General features: G+C 40.0%; 1 protein-coding gene across 1 annotated transcript in view; it reads left to right on the top strand.

Annotated features, from left to right (window-relative positions):
- The window catches only part of UBXN11 (UBX domain protein 11), a 29,241-nt gene that overhangs the window by 715 nt on the left and 3,608 nt on the right, over positions 1-24,918 (top strand). Inside the window, exons 4-13 of the mRNA XM_075264443.1 lie at positions 13,401-13,469; positions 13,560-13,654; positions 14,322-14,379; positions 14,447-14,526; positions 17,435-17,522; positions 17,645-17,859; positions 17,945-18,022; positions 20,395-20,512; positions 22,744-22,847; positions 24,055-24,113. Of these exons, the coding sequence (XP_075120544.1) occupies positions 13,401-13,469; positions 13,560-13,654; positions 14,322-14,379; positions 14,447-14,526; positions 17,435-17,522; positions 17,645-17,859; positions 17,945-18,022; positions 20,395-20,512; positions 22,744-22,847; positions 24,055-24,113 (964 nt within the window). The remainder of the gene's footprint in view (positions 1-13,400; positions 13,470-13,559; positions 13,655-14,321; positions 14,380-14,446; positions 14,527-17,434; positions 17,523-17,644; positions 17,860-17,944; positions 18,023-20,394; positions 20,513-22,743; positions 22,848-24,054; positions 24,114-24,918) is intronic.

The following is a 24,918-nucleotide window of genomic DNA, read 5'->3' as shown; positions in this document are numbered from 1 at the left end:
TTTGTTTTTTTTAATTGGGCCATTTTTATTTGAAACTAGCAGCTTCACATAGGTATATATATTTTTGTTTGTGTAGTGACCCCATAGGAATTGCCCAGTTTTGCACTGGTCTATTTTGTATATCGTTTGTGTGTGTGTCCATAAGCGTCATGTGATCTTGCATATCTCAGTTTGGATATTAGTGAAAAACCTGTGATCGATTATTATGGATATCTGGAGTAAAGCTGTGTGAATGTGATCTTGTGTAACAGTGTCATCCACAGCGCCCTGTCGCTTTAAAGTTGACATACAGCAGTGAAGAAAAATGCCTGGGTTGTTATGGAAATCAGGAGTAAAGCTCTGATGTGTGATGGTGTGTGCTGAGCTGTGTATCTAATCCCCCAATTTTGTTATGGTGTGTGCTGAGATGTGTATCTAATCATCTGGCATCTAATCCTCTGATACGTGCTGAGCTGTGTATCTAATCCTCTGATGCCTGCTGAGCTGTGTATCTAATCCTCTGATGTGTTATATTGTGTGCTGAACTGTGTATCTAATTCTCTGTTGTGTGCTAAGCTGTGTATCTAATCACCTGATATGTGATACTGTGTGCTGATATTTACTGTATTTTTCGGACTATAAGACGCACCGGACCATAAGACGCACTAAGGTTTTAGAAGAGGAAAATAGAGGGAAAAAAATTTTGAAGCCAAAAAATTTGTAAAAATGTGTAAAATATTTAATAACATAATAATATAATATCTCCACACACACACACACACACACACACACCTGTGTCCGTTTACCTGCACAGCTGCAGCTCCCAGTTCTTCTTGGTCCGGTCCTCTGTCCTTCACATGTCTTCAGAGCGCCCTGTAGATAGACAAGTCAATGTACAGTAGTATCTATCTACTCGTGAACTTGCCTCATCGTCCTCACAGATGTCAGGAAGGGGCATAATAAACAAGTACAGGCGCCGCTTTCTTCTAACTTGCCTGCGCCACCTGTACCCTTCGCACAGACGGGATAGGGACGGGACACAGACGCATTCGGACTATAAGACGCACCCCCATTTTCCTCCCATATTTGGAGGAGAAAAAGTGCGTCTTATAGTCCGAAAAATACGGTAATCCTTTGATATGTACTGACCTGTGTATCTGATCCTCTACTATGTGATAGTGTGTGCTGACCTGTGTATCTAATCCTCTGATGCATGCTGAGCTGTGATATCTAATCACCTGATGTGTGATGGTGTATGCTGAACTGTGTATCTAATCCTCTGGTGTGTGATACTGTGTGCTGAGCTGTATATCTAATCCTGTGCATATTGTATTGCATAATAACAATCTCCCTAAACGTAGGATACATACGAATAAAGATGGAAAGTATGTCAAAGTGGAAGTCTTGGATTCGTATATTGCATATATATATATATATATATATATATATATATATAATGGGAATGTAAAGGAAAAGCGATAACATTTTCATCAAAAGATTAGCCTAAAATCAAACATGGTGATATATGCCCAAGTCCCTCTCTCGGAAATAGAGCATATATCAATTCATAACATTGTTTAAAATATTTGGACTAATAACACACTAAGTAACTTACTGGGGTACATGTATAAGTTATTTCACTGCCCTCATAGATCTATAGACTTAAATTAACCCCTTAACGCTATTTCACCTACCTGTATATCAGGAAATGTCAGTAGTTCCCCAATCCCACATACAGGTACGTGAAGGTGATCGAGCAGGCTCAGGAGTAGAGCCGTGTGTGTCTGCATCAATAAAAAAGTTAAAAAATAACAAAAAAAAACAAAAAAACAACTGTATGAAAAAAAAAAAAAAAAAAATTAATTTGTCAAGCAAAGAAATAATGATTTTTCGCCATTTTGCCTTAAAAAAATGGTATAAAAGTGATCAAAAAGTCACATGTACCCCAAAACAGTACCAATAAAATGCGCAGATTGTCCCGCAAAAAATAAGCCCTCAACCAACTCTGTGAACCGAAAAAAAAGCTACACATGCAAAAATAATTGATTTCATTCCACAAATGTTTATTTGTTCTGCAAAACTAGTAACACATAAAAACACAATATAAATGAGGTAACGCCGTAATCGTACCGACCTGCAGAATAAAGATAACATGTTATGTATACTGTACACTGCGTGGAAAAAAATTAGCAAGTAAAAAGCAATACCAGAATTACTTAGTTTTTTTTTTTTTTTTTTTTAATCCACCAAGAAAGAGTTAATAAAATTTATTCTATAGGCACCCAGAAATGTTGTCATTACAAAATACATCTCATCTCGCAAAAAAACAAGCCCTCATATGTTTACATCACCGGGAAAAAAAATATAGCTTGTACAATGTGAAGACAAAAACCCCCCAAATCACCAAATCATTAGAACACAACTGGCTGTGGCAGGAAGGAAATGTATAAGCTGTGTGAGCGCATATCAGGGGACACAGGGGAATTTGGTGTTCCCTATGTACTCCTCACCGCTTATACAGTCCTATGAAAAAGTTTGGGCACCCCTATTAATCTTAATCATTTTTAGTTCTAAATATTTTGGTGTTTGCAACAGCCATTTCAGTTTGATATATCTAATAACTGATGGACACAGTAATATTTCAGGATTGAAATGAGGTTTATTGTACTAACAGAAAATGCGCAATATGCATTAAACCAAAATTTGACCGGTGCAAAAATATGGGCACCTCAACAGAAAAGTGACATTAATATTTAGTACATCCTCCTTTTGCAAAGATAACAGCCTCTAGTTGCTTCCTGTAGCTTTTAATCAGTTCCTGGATCCTGGATGAAGGTATTTTGGACCATTTCTTTCTACAAAACAATTCAAGTTCAGTTAAGTTAGATGGTCGCCGAACATGGACAGCCCGCTCTCAAATGATCTGAAAACAAAGATTGTTCAACATAGTTGTTCAGGGGAAGGATACAAAACGTTGTCTCAGAGATTTAACCTGTCAGTTTCCACTGTGAGGAACATAGTAAGGAAATGGAAGACCACAGGGACAGTTCTTGTTAAGCCCAGAAGTGGCAGGCCAAGAAAAATGTCAGAAAGGCAGAGAAGAAGAATGGTGAGAACAGTCAAGGACAATCCACAGACCACCTCCAAAGAGCTGCAGCATCATCTTGCTGCAGGTGGTATCACTGTGCATCAGTCAGCAATACAGCGCACTTTGCACAAGGAGAAGCTGTATGGGAGAGTGATGAGAAAGAAGCCGTTTCTGCACGTACGCCACAAATAGAGTTGCCTGAGGTATGCAAAAGCACATTTGGAGAAGCCAACTTCATTTTGGAAACAAAGATTGAGTTGTTTGGTTATAAAAAAGGCGTTATGCATGGCGTCCAAAAAGAAACAGCATTCCAAGAAAAACACTTGCTACCCACTGTAAAATTTGGTGGAGGTTCCATCATGCTTTGGGGCTGTGTGGCCAATGCCGGCACCGGGAATCTTGTTAAAGTTGAGGGTCGCATGGATTCCACTCAGTATCAGCAGATTCTTGAGAATAATGTTGAATTGACAGTTTATTGGAAGAAAAAAGTAATTTTTCATATTCACGTTCCAATATTAATAAAATCTGTGAAACAGCTGTTGGGTCAAACTGCCTTTTATACCCCTTGATATGTTCTGTGAGGGGTGCAGTTTCCAAAATGGGTTCACTTTTGACGGCATGAAAAAAAAATTTAATACAAAAACTCCCCACCAGGGGATAATGTGGCGCTATACAGTGAGCGCGCGGCGCAAAACCAGTCTGTCGATACTTGGGGATGTCCCATTTGGACCACCGACTAGCATGATTGTTCAATGTGGCCGCCATCATGCATGGTGAGCATTGTCATCCTATGCAGAACGACGCTTGGGTGTAACGTCTCTGGTGAGATGCTGCGCACTTCCAACGTGATGCGGTCTTTGTGGTCAGACAGGGTTTCGATATTCCCCCGATAAACACGCTCCTTCAAGTGTCCCCACAACCAGAAATCACAAGGAGTGAGATCCAGAGAGCACGGTGGCCACGCTGTAGGGAATGAGCAGCTCAAAATGTGCACGAAGAGCGTTCTTCACAGGATTTGCGATGTGAGGAGGGGCTCCATCCTGCATGAAGGTGATCGAGTTGGGGAACATCCACTGTTTCCAGCATTGTCCAGTACCTTGCTGCTGTGACGGAACAGGTGACAACCCCAGTTGGGCCCAAATCTTCGAAAAAGAATGGTCCGATCATGAACGATGAGGTGAACCCACACCAAACGGTCACCTTGGGCGAATGTAGCGGAACCCCCTCGAGCGCACGCTGGTTTTCGGTGGCCCATATGCGACAGTTCTGTGTGTTGTTCGCTCCATTCAGGTAAAAATGCGCTTCGTCACTCCACAGGATATTCCATGGCCAATTGGTATCCACTTCCACTCTGGCCAGAAACATTAATGCAAATGTCATGCGGGGGTCATTGTCACGAGGAAGCAGTTGGTGATGAAGGCTAATTTTGTATGGGTATGCCCGCAAGACTTTTCGCGGATCTCACTCCTTGTGATTTCTGGTTGTGGGGCCACATTGAACAGTCATGCTAGTCGGTGGTCCAAATGGGACATCCCTAAGTATCGACAGATGGGTTTTTCGCCGTGCGCTCACTGTACAGCGCCACATTATCTCCTGGTGGGGAGTTTTCGTATTAAATTTTTTTTTTTTTTTTTTCATGCCATCCATTTCCCCATGCCTTGATTAGCACACATTCAAATTTTCAGGCAGTTCCGTCCATTGGGTCAGCGTGCACACGACTCCAAACACCTGAGGTTATTTTATGGCCACCCTGTATTTCCCTTTCCTTTTGTAGCCATTCTGGGCTGTGGCTCAAAAAAACGCAGTAAAATCTGCAACAAAAAAAGCTGCGTTTTCACAATGTGTAGCCTTAAAGGGGCTCTATCAGCACAACCTAAAAAAGAATGATCTACTTACACATCGTGCACGCTGGGCGGGCATTCAGGCTGTGTCTTCTTCTTCATCCACGCCTCTTCTTCCTCCAATGTCCTCCAGTCCTGTCCTCCTCCGGCGCTCGCTAACTGACATTGATTAAAAAAAAAAAATGGCCTGGGCGCATGCGCAGTAGCCGTAGTAGAAGCCGCATGCTACTGCAGACATGGTGTCTGAGAAACTCCTGGGTCGTCTTACCAACATTATTTTTTGAACAAGAGTAGGTTGCCAAATATACCAGTCCTGCTGTCCGGCAGTTAAAGGGGCTCTATCATTGGGAAAAGTCATTTTTAGCTAAACACATACTTGCATAGCCTTTAAAAAGGCTATTTGACACGTACCTTTTGTATGTAATTTGCCTCAGTAGTTTTTGAATGAGCCCGTTTTTATTCACATGCTAATTAGCCTCCACCATGCACTCCGGAAGTGTCTGTGTGCACCCTCCGCTATTTGCCATGTGTGTGAGTGCAGAGAGGCTGCTGCTGTGGATTCATCTCTCTGCTCTCACACACATAGAGGATATCAGACGGTGATCACAGTCACTTCCGCAATGGAGGCCAATTAGCATATGGTTAAAAACTGGCTCATTCAAAAACTACTGAGGCAATTTGCATCCTTATAAATAATAGTCCCTGCTTATAAACCGTTCCCCATATCATTAATAGTTCCCCCTTATCAGTATTAGAACCCCCTAATAAATAGTAGTTCCCTCTTATAAATAGCCCCATTTAACAATACCCTGCTTATAATGTTTCCCTCTTATAAATAAAAGAGACCACATAATAGTCTCCCATATAATGTCCCCCTTATTATGGGCCTATTATAAATAGTTCTTCCCTTTAATACTAGCTCACTTTATATGTAATAATTTCCTCTCATAGTAGCCCCTTTATAAATAGTTCCTCCCTTTATACATAATAGTCCTCTCCCATATATATATATATATATATATATATATATATATATATATATATATATATATATATCCCCCTTATGAATAATAATTCCCCATTTATGTATAACAGACAGTTCCTTATATATAACAGTTCCTCCCTTATACATAATAGCCCTATATATATATATATATATATATATATATATATATATATATATATATATATCCTATTAATATTATAAATGTGAAAGTTTGTGGGTTTGTGAGTTTGGATGTTCGGATGTTTGTTCCTCAATCACGCAAAACCCGCTCCACCGATTTGGCTGAAAGTTTCCATAAACATAGTTACTACACAGGATTGCGCAATAGGCTACTTTTCGTCACAATAGCGCACATACGTTTGTGCCAGGACCCCCACAAAACCCAAACTCACACCACCATCTCTGCAATCTCACACACTTTGGACCATAGCAAGCCACAAAATTCATATTGTCCTCTACAGCCTCGCCCCTAACCCCACACAATCACATATACATATACTTTACCACTTTGCCCCTCACCTTAACGATACTCCAGGAGGCTCTCTTTAACGCTCCGGAGCAGCCATGTTTGCCGACCCCCACCGCTCTGACAATCCGCGACACCGCCCACCAATGTCAATACCCCTAGGAGTTCTAATAAATGCAAAAAAAAAAAGTTTAAAAAAAGTTAAAAAAAAAAATAAAAACAAATAAAAAGGATTAAAAATTCAAATCACCCCCCTTTCCCTAGAACACATATAAAAATAGTTAAAAACTGTGAAACACATACATGTTAGGTATCCCTGTGTCCGAAATCGCCCGCTCTACAAAGCTATACAAATATTTTTCCTGTTCGGTAAGCGCCGTAGCGGGAAAAATGGTCAAAAGTGCCAAACCGCCGTTTTTTCACTGTTTTGATTCTGATAAAAATTTGAATAAAAAGTGATCAAAGCAATAGCATTTCCCGAAAATGGTAGAACTAAAAAGTACACCCGACCCCGCAAAAAAAGGCGCCCTATACATCCCCGTACACGCACGTATAAAAAAGTTACGGCTGTCGGAATATGGCGACTTTTCAAAAAAAAAAATTTTTTAACACAGTTTTGGATTTTTTTTAAGGGGTCAAAATGTAAATAAAACCATATAAATTTGGTATCCCCGGCATCATAACGAAACACAGAATACAGGGGACATGTCATTTTGGTTGCACAGTAAACGCCGTAAAACCAAAGCCCGTAAGAAAGTCGCAGAAATGCATTTTTTCTTCAAATCCACCCCATTCTGAATTTTTTCCCTGCTTCCCAGTACAATATATAGAATAAATAATGGTGGCATCATGAAGAAAAATTTGTCCCGCAAAAACTAAGACCTCATATGGCTCTGGGAGCCGAGAAATAAAAAAGTTATGGGGTTTAGAAGGAGGGGAGTCAAAAACGAAAATCCAAAAATGCCATCGGCGGGAAAGGGTTAACTTCAAATACTTCTGTCCCAAAGTCACTATGTAAAGTTTCTCACAACACCGTATAGCAGCTCAAATACAAATTAACTTCAACACAAAAGTCTCACGTATTCTCTGAATTACAGCAAAAACAAGATACAAAGTTACATTTCATATCCCATACCTTATACATACTACGAAAACCTTACCCGCGCCTGTATATACCCACTTCTACAATCACCGCAGACGAAGTCGCGGGTACCAGCTAGTATATATATATATACGATCTCCTTATAACAGGCAGCCTGTATGTAATGAAAAACCTAAGCAACACAATGTAACTCCAAGCAACACTGATTGACAATTTCACATGCTGTTGTACAAATGGAATAAACAACATACGGAAATTATTAGCAATTATCGAGACACACTCAATAAAGGAGGGTTCTGCAGGTGGGGACCACAAACCACATCTCAGTACCAATGCTTTCTGGCTGATGTTTTGGTCACTTTTGAATGTTGGTTGTGTTTTCACACTCGTGGTAGCATGAGATGGACTCTACAACCCACACAAGAGGCTCAGGTAGTGCAGCTCATCCATGATGGCACATCAATGCGAGCTGTGGCAAGAAGGCTTGCTGTGTCTGTCAGCGTAGTGTCCAGAGGCTGGAGGTGCTACTAGGAGACAGGCAGGGAGCAGTAGGAGGGCAACAACGCAGCAGCAAGACCGCTACCCCCACCTTTGTGCAAGGAGGAATAGGAGGAGCACTGCTAAAGCCTGGCAAAATGACCTCCAGCAGGCCACAAATGTGCATGTGTCTGCACAAACGGTTAGAAACCAACTCCATGAGGATGGTATGAGGGCCCGACGTCCACAGATGGGGGTTATGCTCACAGCCCAACACCGTGCAGGACGCTTGGCATTTGCCACAGAATACCAGGATTGGCAACTTCGCCGCTGGCGCCCTGTGCTCTTCACAGATGAAAGCAGGTTCACACTGAGCACATATGACAGACGTGACAGAGTGGAGACGCTGAGGAGAGCGATCTGCTGCCTGCAATATCCTTCAGCATGACCGGTTTGGCAGTGATTCAGTAATGGTGTAGGGTGGCATTTCTTTGGAGGGCCACACAGCCCTCCATGTGCTCGCCAGAGGTATCCTGACTGCCATTAGTTACCGAGATGAGATCCTCAGACCCCTTGTGAGACCATATGCTGGTGCGGTTGGCCCTGGGTTCCTCCTAATGCAGGACAATGCCAGACCTCATGTGGCTGGAGTGTGTCAGCAGTTCCTGCAAAATGAAGGCATTGAAGTTATGGACTGGCCCGCCCATTCCCCAGATCTGAATCCGATTGAGCACATCTGGGACATCATGTCTTACTCCATCCACTAACGTCACGTTGCCCCACAGACTGTCCTGGAGTTGGCAGATACTTTAGTCCAGGTCTGGGAAGAGATCCCTCAGGAGACCATCCGCAACCTCATCAGGAGCATGCCCAGGCGTTGTAGGGCGGTCATACAGGCACATGGAGGCCACACACACTATTGAGCCTCATTTTGACATGTTTTAAGGACATTACATCAAAGTTGGGTTGGGTTGGCTTTTAGTGTGTTTTTCCACTTTAATTTTGGTGGTGACTCCAATTCCAGGCCTCCACTAGTTCATACATTTGATTTCCATTGATGATTTTTGTGTGATTTTGTTGTCATCACCTTCAACTTTGTACAGAACAAAGTATTCAATGAGAATATTTGATTAATTCAAATCTAGGATGTCTTATTTGAGTGTTCCCTTTATTTTTTTGAGCAGTGTATATAACTGTCTCACCATATAATAGTGCTCCGTATATATAAAAATTCCTTTCTGATAATAGTACTCTTTATATAAAAGAGCTCCTCCATTAAACATAAAATCCCCCTTATATAATTGTTCCCCCTTATAATAGTCCACTTATATTTTATAATTTAATAATTTCCTTATAATAATGCCCCTAAAAGCCTGATGCTTCGGATCCTGAGGGCCCCCTTGGGGACGGGGCGCTGGGCAATTGCGCAGCTCTGCTTCATTCCACTCCTCCTTCCTTTATCAGCTCTAAGTTGCTGTCTGCATTGGGATCTCCATGACGAATAGCGTTTTCACCAGCGAATCACTTTGGAACTGTAAGGGCTATCCTGATGATTTTGATATTTTAAAGGTGAAAGATTCTCTTCTCTAAAATGAATCTAGGATTATCTTCATAGTCCTAGCTGATCTGGAGATATAGGCATTAGTAGTAAGGAGGTATTACATACGTCCTCTGCTACAAAAGTGCCACCCTTGATGGATATGTAAATATGTGGGTGGCAGGGAAAGGGTTAAAGGAAGTTTGTCATTTCTCTCAAACATATTCAACTGCAAACTCGATATGTTTGTCACATTTATATGTCACTTTTTTGGAGAAAAACAAGTCTTATGCAAATGAGGTAATTGGTGCACAGTTGGAAGGCTTCCTGGAGCACCGGCCTTGCTGCTTAGGCCACTACCATCTACTGCCTTCTTCAGCTTGTGCAGTGGGACATCATCCACTTTACTTGAGTGGCCAGAGCAGTGCTAACAGCCTGCCCCCAGTGCACCAAATACGTAATTTGCATATCTTATCAAAGCTTTTTTCTTTTTCCTCTAAATCTACACAAGTGACATAAATAATATACTTTTATGTATCACTGTATTGTGCTCTATAATGCATTTGTGGCAATTCAATTCGGGTTATTTTTCAAATGCGCCTCTTTTTACGGTGAAATTTTGCGCAGTTTCGCCATTTGTGCCCCTTTCAATTCTTGCATGATTTACTCATCGAGCACAAGCTGTTGATAAATTCCATGCACATTTCCTTGCTATGTGTTTTTTTTTTTTTCTTTCTCCTACAAATTAAATACGGCGCAGACACAAAAAAGATTGGTATTTAAAGGGTTCCTATCATTTAAACACATTTTTTTTCTGGTTGACCCGTAGGAATAGCCTTAAGAAAGGCTATTTGTCTCCTACCTTTAGATGTCTTCTCCACGCCACCGTTCCGTAGAAATCCCGTTTTTCGACGGTATGCAAATGAGTTCTGCGAGATAACTCTCCAGCGCTGCCTCCATCTTCTTCAGGAAAGGGGTCTTGACTCGTCTTCTTTCGGGGGTTGGCTTCAAACTTCTAGACCTCGGGCCTAGGGCAAAGCCGACTGCGCATGCCTGCCGGCCACAAGAAAATGGCCGCTTACAATACTGGGGACACACCAGTGCTGTTTGAGCGCTGGAGACCGCCCCCAGTGCTGCAAGAGAACTGACAAAAAACGGGATTTCTACAGAACGGCGGTGCGGAGAAGACATCTAAAGGTAGGAGACGAATAGCCTTTCTTAGGGCTATTCCTACGTGCCAACCAGAAAAAAAAATTGTTTATTTGATAGGATCACTTTAAAGAAGCAGAAACAAGTGACTTCTCTGGATCTGCATATATGGCTTCAAATCAGTTTGAAACTAACTAAAGGTGGGAGGTCACAGCTGAGTCATACAATAATTACATGGTGCACCACACCCTATTGTAAATAGGATATTTGTAATGTTTAGTGATGCGTGCTAAACTAACAGGTTAATCAAATACTGCTCAACTACAAATGGTCATGGAGTAGATTGAGCATGTGAACAGATGTGTGTTCCTATAAGTCCATCCACCCTGCCCCTGCTGTTTTCTCCCTTCCTGATACCTCCTTGCTTGTAAGTTTATTACAGGCTCGGAATCCATGGCTGCTTGCTTAGTCCTTCCTCACTTGCCTATGTGACTTTTTTCTTGCCTGGCTTATTTCTACAGACTGGATTCTCCTTGTATTAGGTGCCTCTCCATGCTGATTCAGCTGATGTCTCTTGTTGATCTCCTTGCTATTCTTGGGGCTGTGAGCAGCCCCAAGGAAGCTTTCAACTTTTTCCAGGAATAGAACTTGTCTTCCCCCCCCCCAGCACAAAAGGACCACTGGGAAAATATCCACATCTCTAACTGTAGCAGAAGTATGGTCCACAATACAGAAAGGAACATGTGGCTCTGCTATGAACTGGGCTTGGTATATGGTATACTGTAATGTTGGAATAAGTGATGCCTTTGCAATCATATAGTATATATTTAATGTATAATTATGTTGCATCGACCAGCGTTTATCAATATAGTAGCCGGTTTGGCATGTACTTGGTGCCTTACCTGTTACCTTCCCCCACCTGAGATAGTACCCTCTTAATGTTTTACTTGCTGTGTTAGAGGCATGCTTTTTGTAATCACAATTGCCATGCAGACTCTGTTGGTTTTTGTTATTTTAAAGGGGTTGTCAAGGATAAACTAAGAATTCACCCCTAAACTAAACCCCCTCCCCCTGCCTAACTTTTAATTTACTTTAATAAAAAAAAATAAAATATATATATATATATATATATATATATATATATATATATATATATATTACCCATTACACTTTCTGATAATCCAGTTACATTCCATTTGATCACTCCCGAAACTAAACATCACCGTTACTACCCCCCATCCCCAGCCTTCCTGTGTCCTGGAACAGCTCCTCCCCTCTTCCTTTCTACTAGTCGTGGGTGGAATACCTTACCTAGGGAGATGGAGGAGGAGCTAGTAGTGGGTGGGATAGCTTAGTTAGGGAGACTGGGGGATGTGGGAGGAGCTAGTAATGGGTAAGCTAGCTTAGCTAGGGAGACAGGGGGGAGGGGCTAGTAGTGGGCAGGATAGCTTAGCTAGGAAGACAGGCAGGGGAAGGGGCTAGTAGTGGGCAGGATAGATTAGCTAGGTAGACGGGGTGGAATGGAGTGAGAGAGGAGGGAGGGCTGAATGAGATGGAACTAGTGTGGAAGGTGCACAGGAAGCTGCACATCAAGAAGCTGAACATCGTAAACAAATGCAGAGGATGCTAGTAGCTCACAGAGACACCCAGAAATCACTCCAAGCACTGCTAAAGGTATATGGGTGTACTTATTAACCCATCTGAAGGCTATATGCCAGCTAACTTTGTCCCCTGCTGCAACTGACCACTCCAGATTTATTGATAATGCCACCACAGCTCTGCAACCACAATTTATTTTTAAAAATGTTTTTTTAAATTACTATTTTTTTTAATGTTAAAAGGGTTGTCTGGGATAATTTGAAATCCCTACACTAATCTAAACACCCTCCCCCCTCCTACTTTCTAAATAACACTAGTAATAAAAAAAAATAAAAAAAAATGTTTATTTACCCATATGACCGCTCCAGGCAAATTTCCTTATTAGGGTGCATTCACACTACGTAACGCCAGCGTGTATCACAGCCGTACACGCCGGCGCTACAGCACTTCCCATTCATTTCTATGGGAGCCGGCATGCGAGCGCTCCCCATAGAAATGAATGGACTGCTTTTTTCCATTCATTTCTATGGGGAGCGCTCGCATGCCGGCTCCCATAGAAATGAATGGGAAGTGTTCGGCAGCCCTGCTGTAACGCCGGCGTGTACGGCTGTGATACACGCTGGCGTTACGTAGTGTGAATGCACCCTTATTTGGTGATTTATTTATTTTTTGATCGTTGTTAAGGTGGGTGATTGTTAAGAGCAGGCTAATGGCTGTTATTTTTATATCTAGTACGTTTTGTGTTTGGATTTGATTTTTTTTTTTTTTTCAGGTACATCAAGTGCTTAGGCAACAATGTGACACAAATTGCCATATGCCAAAGTCATATTGATTAAAGAGGTTGTCTGGGCAAAAAATAATAGATTTTTAAGACAGGCAGCAAGACCGAACCACGCTGGAAAGAGTATGATATGATTACTTATTTATTTGTAAACACCACCCTGGCTGGTTTTAAAAAATATTTTTTTTCCCTGGACAACCCCTTTAAGCTCTGGTATATAGTGTAACGTGTAAGTAGGCTCCATTCACATAGGAACAGTTTACACTGCCATTATGTCCAGACCCTTGTCTTATAAGTAGAAATTCCATTTCCTGTATAGGAAACTATTGTTAGTAAGATTATATATAGTTCTCTTCTTTACTTTGTTTTTTTCAGTAGCAGGTCTTCCTTCCAACAACTGTCTATCTCAACAGATGGGACACTACGCATTTGGGAAAGAACATGGTGAGAATCTCAAGTAAGAAATAATACACATTATAAGATTTGGGTATGTGAATGACCTGTATATGGATGATCTGTTCTAATTTTTTGCAGGCTTAAGTGACTTTGATCTTTTAAGCAGCACTGTGAAAAGAGTGAGTGAGTTGGAGACCCGAGTGAAACAACAAGCACGGGAAAACCAGCTCAAGGTTTGATATACAGTGATCTATGTGCAGCTTACCCATGAGGGGGAGGTTTATTAAAGCATTACACCAATTCTCCAGCATAGACAGGTCACAATTTTGGCAAAAAGCATATTTTGTGTTAGAAAATTGGACCTTTTTGCATGCATGCCATTTTCCTCAAAAGTGGGCACAGGGCTTTCTGGGAAGGGCAAAACCTCCACTTTAACCCCTTCCATCCGGAGGAATTTTTCGATTTTCGCTTCTAGAAAAGGCACACTAATTGCTTTAGCAGTGTTATAAGAATAACAGAGTTTAGCAGCTATGTTTGAAGATAAGACTTTACGGCTGCACAGAATGAAGCTATAAATCAATTAACAGCCTTCTTCTTTTCTTCTCTCTTCATAGACTTCTATGTGTGAGCTGGATACAAATAGGACTGTTATTAAACTGCTCTCCTACTCCTTTGTTTATATAAGTGGATAAGGAAATGGTTGCAACTGCAGCATGTGGATGAAATGTCCAAATGCAGTGGCTCATCCATCTGCTTTAGTTTGAATAATTATGTAATCTTTAGCCACAATATGTGGGCTGTTTTCATCTGTATACAATATTAGCAAATAGCCAAACTGTTCATAGAATATCACAGAAGTTGGGGTTACACTGTTTTAATCTCACATGATTTGTAATTTAGGATCAAGAGATTGCTGCTTTGGAGCAGAAGATTAAGAAATTGCAAATACGGAGGATAGGTGAGACATTTTTCATGTGTAGAAAAGGGGTGACTGATGAAGTCATTGACTACTCTTCTGATTATAGACTATCCACAAGGGGAGAAGCAAGTTCACGAGGTTGAGAAAAAATGTAAGGAACTGCAGAAGAAAGTCAATGATATGGAGGTATGTCTATTAATATTGTAAATCCGGCTGTAGTCTATTCAATCAGCTTTATTTTTTGTAAGAAGCATGAACTGTTTGACTCCAATTGACACATACCAGAGAAAACCAACGTAATATACTAGACATATCAAATACACTTTACACTGTAAAGTTAATTATTTCCCATTATGTATGTTTTGCTAGTATATTCCATGTCACTCTTTACACATTATAATAACACAGTGATCAATGCCTCAGTAGAGCGCAAAATTTTGCCCAGGACAGCACCCCTGCGAGGAGACCGCTCATTTCCGGTCCAGAAATCTGAGGATATAAACGGGCTAAATCCTCCCCACTCCTGAGTTTAGATTTCCTGCACCTGGATGGGAAGATCTGTGGAGTTGGTGCTCCCACTTGGCGTTCTGTCTAAACATTTACATCATGGGGGCTGAAGATGGGGAAGTCAACTTTTACCTCCCTACTTCTAGCATGCATAACTTGTGTTATTGCACAGCCCATTGTGGTGTTATATGCTGAGCCCGGTGCTGCCTCCCTCCTGTTCCCTGCAACCGCAGCTTGGCAGTCTGTCCTATTGCCTTTAGAAAATTTCCTCTGTTGACCCTAGAAGGGAGGGAGTTGCAGTTGCAGTGCTGACATACAGCATCTTGGTAGTTTCCGGATGTCGCTGGACACTTTTGTGTGGGTAACACTACTTCTGGGGCCATGGGGTTGTTGCTGTGTATCTTGGAACCAGACTGTTATAATTTCTGGTGTCACTTATGGTACACTGTATCTTTGGGGAGGGGTGTTTTGAGAGGGGTTGCTCTCCCAGCACACAGCCAAGTATGTAATAAGCAGACCAAATGCTCAACAGCTGGTCTTCCGTAAGTCTTAAAGAGGACCTTTCACCTCCTGGGGCACATGAGGTGTAATACACCCCTAGAATTTCAGTGTCCTATCGGCTCTCATGTCCTGTGCCCTCGCTGAAGAGCTATCGGTGCTGGTACTGTAGCTCTTCACTGTCAGAAGGGCGTTTCTGACAGTCAGTCAGGAACGCCCTTCCTCACAGCAGCGTCTATTGCACTGTACTGTGAGAGAGGGCATTGCTTACCACCAATGATGACGCTGAGCGATGAGGAACGCTCCCCCCAGTACTCGTCTATGGTGGCAGTGCAGATGGGATCTCAAGACAAGGTCTTAGTTCTTAAATTTCAAAGAACTTATGGCATTGAAAAAGCAATTTTGTAAAGATCTTTTTGGAAAAATTCCATCTTAATATGGTCCTTAAGGATATTTCTCAGGTCCCCTTTCAGTCTCTGGAGATTTTAGAAAAATTGCTAACTATTAAGATTGCTTTTTTCCCTGGCAATCACATCTGCTAATAGAGTCTTAGAAATATCTTTTCCTCTCTACTTCCCTATACCACCGTATCATTGTCAGATAATTTGTCTTCCCTCTTTCTGTCCCAATCCTTCCTACTAGGAAGTAGCTTTCACAGTCTAGATGTGAGGAGGTGCTTGATCATATATTTGGAAGTTTCTTCTCAGCAAATCTTCTTTTACAGTTCCAGGTTGCTGCAATGTCTTTTGAGGCAGCTGTTTCCTCCATAGTTCTCAGGATTAAACAAGTTATAAATTTACTCCTATTATTTTCTGAGAGTCTACACCAATAGTAGGGATTTATGTCCTCCTGTAAGTTAGTGTATGCAGGTGTGGCGGATGTGTAACCTTTTTATATCCTCAGATTTCCTGTCCCAGAATGGGCAGTCTCCTTGCAAGAGGTGCTGTCATGGACTCCAGAAAACAATACAGCGGAGACCCTATTGCTATGGTAGCTGATTTGCAGCAGAGTGGCTGCCATTTTTAAAGACCCAACATCTGCCATAATAGTACAGTGAATGGTGGGGAGAGGTTAAAAAATGCATGATGTAAACAGAAGTAAACAAACATGTTAGATATCCCTATGTGTGCCCCAACTATCCAAAAACAGAGTTACTTATTTTTTTATATTTCCTATGCTGTAAAAAAAATCACAATGCGTACTTTGTTTACATTTCTTTACCCAAAAAGCAATAAAAGGTGATCAAAAAGTCACATGTAACAAAAATTGGTACCAATATAAACTACAACTTCCCCCACAAATAAATAGCCCTGACTTATATCCGTCAACAAAAGTTAAGTTATAAACGACAGAATATGGTGACAACGTGAAAATTGTACATTTTCGAAAAATGGTGTTTTATTAGTAAATGCAACAAAACATAAAACTAAAATAAATCTGGTATCACCTTAATTGTAATGACCCACTGGACATGTCAATTTTTGTTGACATGTCATTTTTAATGTAAAGTGAATGATTTAGGAACAAAATGCAAAAAATTATGAAAATTATGATGCAACCCCCCCCCAAAAAAACAAAACAAAAAAAAAAACAAAACAAGGTTAATAAAAGCTAATCAAAACTTTATATGTACTCCCAACTGGTGCAAAATAAAAGGGCAACTCGTCATTCATAGAATAAACTCTCACTCAACTATGATTAACAGAAATAAAATAAGTTATGGATTTTGGAATGCAAGAAAGAAAAAAACTGCCGAGCGTTAATGTCCCTGCAACGTTAAAGGGTTAAAGACTAATAGCACCTTCCTGGGAGGAAGCTGATTGGTTAGAGCACACATCATAGAACAGGTTTCACACAGGAAAGAGACTAGTTATACAACGAAAATGATCCATTACAGAAATAGTGAGGGAAGGGACTGAGATATGCAGTATAGGCACCTTTGCTCTTTGAGTCCATCAAATAAACATTTACATTGAATAAGAAATGATTTTTTATTTATTTATTTTTTATAGCCATAGGTATGCTTCTATAACTTGTTGAGAAATTGTATTTCGCATTAGAGTGAAATTTGTTGCTTCTGTATATTCAGCAGTTTCTTAGTGATTATGGACTTATTTGGGTCGGAGATGAAGGTTCCTCTAATGATTTCCAACAGGAGACACCACAGGGCAGTTCAGGTAACAAAGTCAATGTTCTCTTGCCACCTAAAAATTTCTAAACATAATAGGTGCTAAATGGGAAAAAGAAGAAGTAACAGTCACATTTAAACACCTCTTTTTTTTGCTTCGCATATACACAGAACAGTCTGGCTACAGTTTCCAGCCAGATTTTGATCGAGTCCTGGAAAATCTACAGGACTTGAATGTGCTGGGAGGAGATGGAGTATCACATATAGAATATAAAGAGCGGGCAGCACGACTGAAGCTTCCTGAACCTGTACCACTCACCTTATATAAAAATGGAATCATCATGTTCCAGGGGCCATTTCGTTCCTACCAAGAGTCTTCAACACAAGTAAAAAAAAATTGTGAGGCAATAGGGATAAAGCCAGGGATAACGTCATCCTGACTAACAAGTACTGGTCATTTTTGTATTTCAGCAATGCCTGAGGGACATCATGGATGGATACTTTCCATCAGAACTGCAGGCTCGGTTTCCCGATGGAGTTACTTTTCAGGTAACTAAGAGCAAAGTATCACCAAGTTACTCATTGTTTTATGTTGTTTGTAAGCACATTTTTTATGTTTAAGAATGACGTTTTTCTGGTTGTAGTAGAAGTCACAACTACTTACAATTAAGGTCATTCAGAGTTTAATGTCAGACAACATAGGAGAAAATGTATAGTGTCAAAAAGGCAAATATCAGAAATCTGCACCAAGTTATTGCAAGGGGAACAACTTTGTGGCTCCAGTCTCATACAACTTAGTTATTATAGTTCATGGCAATATTCTATACATATGCAATGTTTACTATAACATACATTTTGGGTGTACGAAGGTGGTGTTTATAGTGATTTATATTATATAAAACATAATATATATACTTTCCTTCCCTCTGCTGATTTTGTATACTATATGTTTTCTCTCTCCATGATTGCTGAGTGGTCAAGCTTTTCATAGTTCAATGTAACTGCTAGGCTTTGTGTTCTGCTTCCTTCAGGGCCCTTTCACACAGCTGTATTCTGGCCAAGAAATACAGTTCGCCCTTTCTGGCCTTTATGGCTCCCGTGAACTGAACCTACAACATCATAATAATGTATTTTCCCTCAACCAAGAGAACAGGGCCTTCCTGCATCCTGCAAAAAATGAATTAATGTGCATGAGGAATTTTTTTTAGATATTTTTGCCAAAATGTTCAAGCTTGCAACCATCATTAAGGGTTCCTATAAAATCAAAAAATTGGTTGAGGTGAAATAGAGTGCTGGTATATAGGTGCTAAGCAGTTTGCCTGCTCTAATGATAAATGTCAGCTTAATATCAGCTGTTAGCTCTTCAGCTCTTTCAATTATCAATTATCATTATCAATTTCAATTGTCAGCTCTTTCAATTATCTAATTTATAATGTCTCTTTCCGTAAATAGTTTATGATTGTAGTATAAGCGCTCCGAAGACATGGGGAGCATTGACACATGTTGTGAGCTTGTGGATTATGGCCAAAATATATACTAATATGTCAGGTTTTTGACTCAATTTTTTTGCCGGATGCAGCCAGGCCCTGTAAAGTTAGTTGAGGGAAAATGGGGTGTTGGTAGGGTGTTCTTATATAGGTACTGGACAGCCTACCTCTGATCTAATGGTATGGGCATCTCTAATAGCCTGTAAATCCAGCACACTGCACCCCACATTACCATGTGACTGGCGTTACGAACTAGGCATCCACCCCCTTATGGATTGTAGGTGTGTGTGTGGATGTTATATCGCTGTTTTGCACCTGTGCAGTTTCCAGCATCTACTATTTGGGCCTGTCTGCATTATGCTGCAAACAATTACATTACCTAGCATCAGCTAAATATGTTTAAGTGAGTCCTGCAGCCTTTTCCCAACTTATCAAACACAGTGCCACACATTTGTGCAATGGCTGTGCTTGGTATCGGAGCTTAGAATAATGAATGGGACTGAGCTGCGATCAGGCCGTATAACTGATGAACATGAGATCCTCGTGGGTCCTGGATGTCAGTTAATAACTGATCCAAAGTATAAGTAATCAGTTATGTCCCAGAAAACCTCTGCCATACCCACTACAAGTAGAGAAAGAGGAACAACAGGCCACTGGAAGGTGGGGAAGACTATCAAACTATATTACAAAATTTCATTTATTCACAAGAGGGGAATGAGCTAATATTTACCATTGTACATGGTATATAAAAATGTCAAACATATCAGATTATCCTAACGATACCGTATCTTTGTTTTGCCCTCAAGACGTCCTATCAAGCTATCGCTAATGCAGACTCTTCGCAGACAGACATGACTGATCATGTGGAATAGTTTTCTATCAGCTGTGCTGATAATATCTGCTGCAGTGTTGGGGCATGCTTTGGCTGTAGATATCCTCTAAATTGTGACATTGTTTTCATCTGTTTTTATGGGGTTACACAAATATCATACCAGTATCAGTCAGATCAGTATCTAGGCAGTTGTTCTGAATTGGCAATTTACAATATTTTTAGCAATTTCTGAGAATAGAGTTAGCTTATACATTGTATGTGCAAATAAATGTCCGCCTTTTTTTCCTCTTGGTAACACAATCCCCTCTAATTTCATATAAGAGTTTTTTTCTTTTAGGTCACTATTTTCACTCTACAATCCTAGTGAAAATGGTGATTGTGAGACTGGTTAGAAATTGGTCATAAATGTGAATTGTAAACACAGCCTTAATCTAATGATAAACATTCATCATGTATTACGTATAGTGCCATAAAAGACAAAGTAAATGAAATAACCTGTTACATTAGTATTTTACTTATCGACGTAGAGTGATAGATAAGGCACTTAACCCTTTTATAACATGTCCTGTATGATATGTAATGAATATATGTTCTTTGCTCAGGTTACAGATATGCGTAATATTATGTTCCGTGAACGTAGACCTTGGGATCAGTTTCCAGGTACCGGTCATAGTGTTGGTTGTGCAGAGGAAAACCCAAATGAGACTAGTGAGATACCAGGTATGCTAATATTAAAAATAAAACCTATAGAACAATTTCAGTGCATCTGACTGGTTAAAGGGTTACCTAACTATTCAACAAGCTTTGCATGAATCAGTAGTACTGTGTGTGTACGTGAGGGGTAACACGATATCTGGCCATTCTATTTAGCAGCTTTCCTCACTGCAAGGTCTTTGTTTTATTTTCTCCCTAAGCTGGTGGGTGGAAACTATCTGCTATGACGTCTGCCATACACAGCACACAGAAAATAGAGAAGAATCTGCTCCATAAACATCGCTCTCCCACTCGGAAGCTGTAGTAATATCATATAGGATCCTGTAAACTAGTAATGAACAGTGTTGGTGTGAATAGAGCGCTAGAGTGAGATAGAAAGCTTCCTATTTAGCTGCTTGGAGTCTTTTTTTTTTTTTTTTTATCTGTCACTAAGCTTCTTCTTACTACTCTGCCCCTCCTCATAACACATTTCAGTAGAGGTTTCAGAGTGAAAGTCTGTTTTATGGAAAGTGGCACAAGAAAAGAGCCAGATAAGTGAAAAAAGTTGTATAGTTCTCTGATGAAGATATAGTGCATATTATCTTATATTTCCCTATTCTGTTGATTTATGAAAAGTGTGTTGAAAAGTTAGTAGCAATTTAAAGGGCGTCTACCACCGCCCAATCTTATTCAGCTGTCAGTATCCTGTTACAGAGCACATTACAATGATAACTGACATACCTTTGTGATATATGTCATTTTTGGAGAAAGACAACTTTGAAGTAAGGTAGCTGAACGATCCATCAGCTCCTTGAAACCTCTCTCTTGCCACTCTGACTCCTACCTATTCCAATCTGCAGTGCAGTGGGAATTGATCCTCCTACCATTGTTATGACATCATAAATCCTACTTGAACAGCCAAAGTCGTGCTTCCAGGACTAAAGGTGTGAATATTGCCTCAAACCTATGTACCAAACTCCCTAAAAATAAGAGTTTAATATGTGCACAGTAAATCACTTAAACCTACACCTGCATGCACATATCTTAATCACCAGAACTTGAAGGACCAGAAATCTGATTTTAGGCTAAGGCCTCACATAGCAAGCCACAGAACTTTTCACAGAAAGTCCATAAAGTTTTCCTCTGTGGACTTTTTATTATTATTGTTTATTTATATAGAACCATTAGTTCCATGGTGCTTTACATTTGAGGGTTTACATACGGTACACAAAATATATAAAACAAGTATGATATGAATAGTGGCCGACTGGCACAATGGGTTTGAGGACCCTGCCTGTCAAGAGCTTACAATCTATGAGGGGCTTACAATCTATGACTTTCTGCCTTTATTATATCTTTACGGAAAACGCCATGCGTATAATTGACATGTTGCAATTTACAAAAACGCAACAGTTTTTGAAATTCCAGCATTTCCGTTAATTTGTCCGGATATTTTTCTGCAATTTGTGGATAGGATTTGCCAGAATCCATTCTACTTTGCAGGTACTGTAAGCTTTGTTTTTTGCTGCAGAATTTTTGAGGCGTGGGGCCCCAGCTGGAAATGTTAAAGTATCACCCTACAAAATAGAGATTACACACCATAAAAAGCAAAGGCACTCCCAAACCATATATTTCTTGAAGGTAGACAATTTAAGGATTTGTCTCAGTGGATTATCAGAAGTCATGTCCACCCTCTTGTAACTTTGTGACAAACACAAATTATTATAATTTTTTTCTAAGAATGCATTAAAAGATATTTGCATCTAAAATTCATACTCAATCGTGCTTTCACTTACACAACACATATAACCTAATAGATCGAAGTGTGCACGAATAATATGTACACCACAACTCTAATAAGAGCTTGTGCTCTCAAAAATACTGAAACAAAAGACCAGTAATAGTTTGCTGTCATTCACTAACATGTTAAAGCCGCAAGGGCTTACAATCTATGCGGAAAGAAGCATGTAACAGATACTGCATGTCTGATACATGTAACATATACTGCTGGAGAAGTGGTCAGCATATTTAACTCTCTAAAGATCAGGTATGGACAGGATAGGGACAATACCAAATGTAAACTTTTATTCATGATTTTTTGTATGTGTTGTTGGTGCTACAAGAGTTTGGCGCTGCGATCTTGACACTGGTAAATGTCTGGGTCCCAGCACCAATAAACTTCCTGATTATGTTTAAAGGGATATTACATAAGAATACCCTTCTTATGAGGCTCAAAGGAGTATTACATTACTTTTTAGGTTCCCGGCATTCGATCCAACAATTCTTAAACAGGCTCCCTAAATCTGTTATACAAGGTGGTCGCGTCATGGATATTCAAGGTCCTGTTAGAGACATTTTGCTGGTTTGTATGTTTTTGATCTGTTGAACACTTGCTAATTTCTCAATTAAAGACCAATATCAGGAGCCCAAATAAGTTATATATCATTTTAGATGTCTACTAGTTTTCCATTCTTGACCAGATTTTTAATTTACTAGAATAAAGCATCTGGGATTTATTTTTAAATGGCTTGAATACTCTGGATATGAATCTTAACATTATGTAAACTTGACAATTAAGATGAGTTTGGACAACCTGACACCCATCATATACAGTTGGTGTGAATGTAGGATTGGTCAATATTGAAATTCAAACCTTTCTTCCCTCAGAGATACTCAGTTGACAAAAATATCTAGCAGTTTATTCCTCAATTCCACTTTAAATAAAATGTATGCTTGGCATTGGCTCCTATGGCTGCGGAGGATAAGTAACTGCCAGACACATTAGGTGCCAGTAACCTAGTCCTATATGCAGTGTCAAAGTATGGCCACAGCAGCTGCTACGGGGCCCGTGACCTTAGGGGGCTTAGTTGATTTTTATTAGATTTTTAGATTTAGATTAGATTTTTATTTTTTTATTTTTTTCATGTTTTTTAAATAGGCCGTTACCTGCTAGAGTAATCTCCAGCAGTTAACTCTGTTTACTTACCAATCCTAGTTCCTGTTCATGGCCACCTCCGCTCCCCCTTATGCCATCCAGGGTGCCTCGTGTGTTCCAGCGACATGATATGGTAAAAATAGTTAATGGACGGTGTACCTCCAAAATTACAGGTTCTGCCGACCCGATTTTTTTGCAATATTTGCAACAAACACCTTAGGCTCCAGAATGGGACATTATACACGATGCAACAATACTTTTTGCAGGGGCAGGTGCTATGGACATTACACTCTGGAGAAGCCACTCTGTGACATGATACTATCTGGAGGTCACTTTGGAACATTATAGTGTGTAAATGGGGCATTATACTGTGTGGGAGCTAGGAAAGGGGGAACTAAGCTGTCGGCCCCCCTCCCAAGTCAAAAGTTTACTATGGGCCCAGTCTTTACAGTAACTTCCTTGTCTATATGCTTTAGATTGTTGACTGCATCTATTCTTAACTAGGTCACTTTCTTTCAACAGTTGCTTTTTAGTTTGTCATGTTTATACAATAAATTCTTGCTAGAAATAGGTCAGTAAGCTAGAAGATTGTTTTAATCTGTCTCTCTTTATATTTTATATGTACACATTTCAGGGGCCCAAAGCAGACGAGAGTCTTTTAGAATCTTCACTTGTGTCATCAATGGATGTGGGGTAATTAATTAGGAATTAGAATATATTTTGGCATGTTATATTTCAGTGTAACATTATTGCATGTAAAAATACTCAATGTTATTATGTCAGGTTAACACATGTATAATATCAAGTATAGCGAGTTAGTACATCTTAAAGGCAGTTTATTATCAGTAAATGTCCTATTTAGGTTTTTATGTTAAAGCGGTTGGCCACTTTCAGACCAATATTGACAAATGTACAATAAAAAGATATACTATTTTCCAATATACTTTCTGTATCAATTCCTCACTGTTCTCTAGATCTCTACTTGCTATCATTCATTCTGTTACTTCTAGAGGATAAAACTCTGACCATGGTCATGTGATTTACAGTCCATGGTCATGTGATGAGCGCACAGGTGCTGCTCGTTATAATCACAGCACAGTAATCAGACATCTGCCTGCTAATCAGCTGTACACCTGTGTGCTCATCACATGACCATGGACCGTAAGTCACATGACCATGATCAGACTTTTATCCACTAGAGGTAACAGAATGAATGACAGCAAGCAGAAATCTAGAAAACCGTGAGGAATTGAGACAGGAAGTATGTTGGAAAATTGTATAACTTTTTATTATACAAACCATAACATTTTTCTCTCAATATTGGTCTGAAAGTGGCCAACCCCTTTAAGTATCATTTTGAAGAATATTTGTGGTGTTTTTTTTTTTTTAATTTAATCACTGTTTACATTAAAAAAATAAAAAAAATAATTGATATGAGTCGTCAAGCCTCACAATAGGCTGATACTTCCTGTTCTGTAGAGATCACTTCTCAGCATTC

This window comes from Leptodactylus fuscus, chromosome 2 (genome assembly GCF_031893055.1).
Source record: "Leptodactylus fuscus isolate aLepFus1 chromosome 2, aLepFus1.hap2, whole genome shotgun sequence".
NCBI classification, from domain to species: Eukaryota; Metazoa; Chordata; class Amphibia; order Anura; family Leptodactylidae; genus Leptodactylus; species Leptodactylus fuscus.
This window is presented reverse-complemented; position numbering and strand designations above follow the sequence as displayed.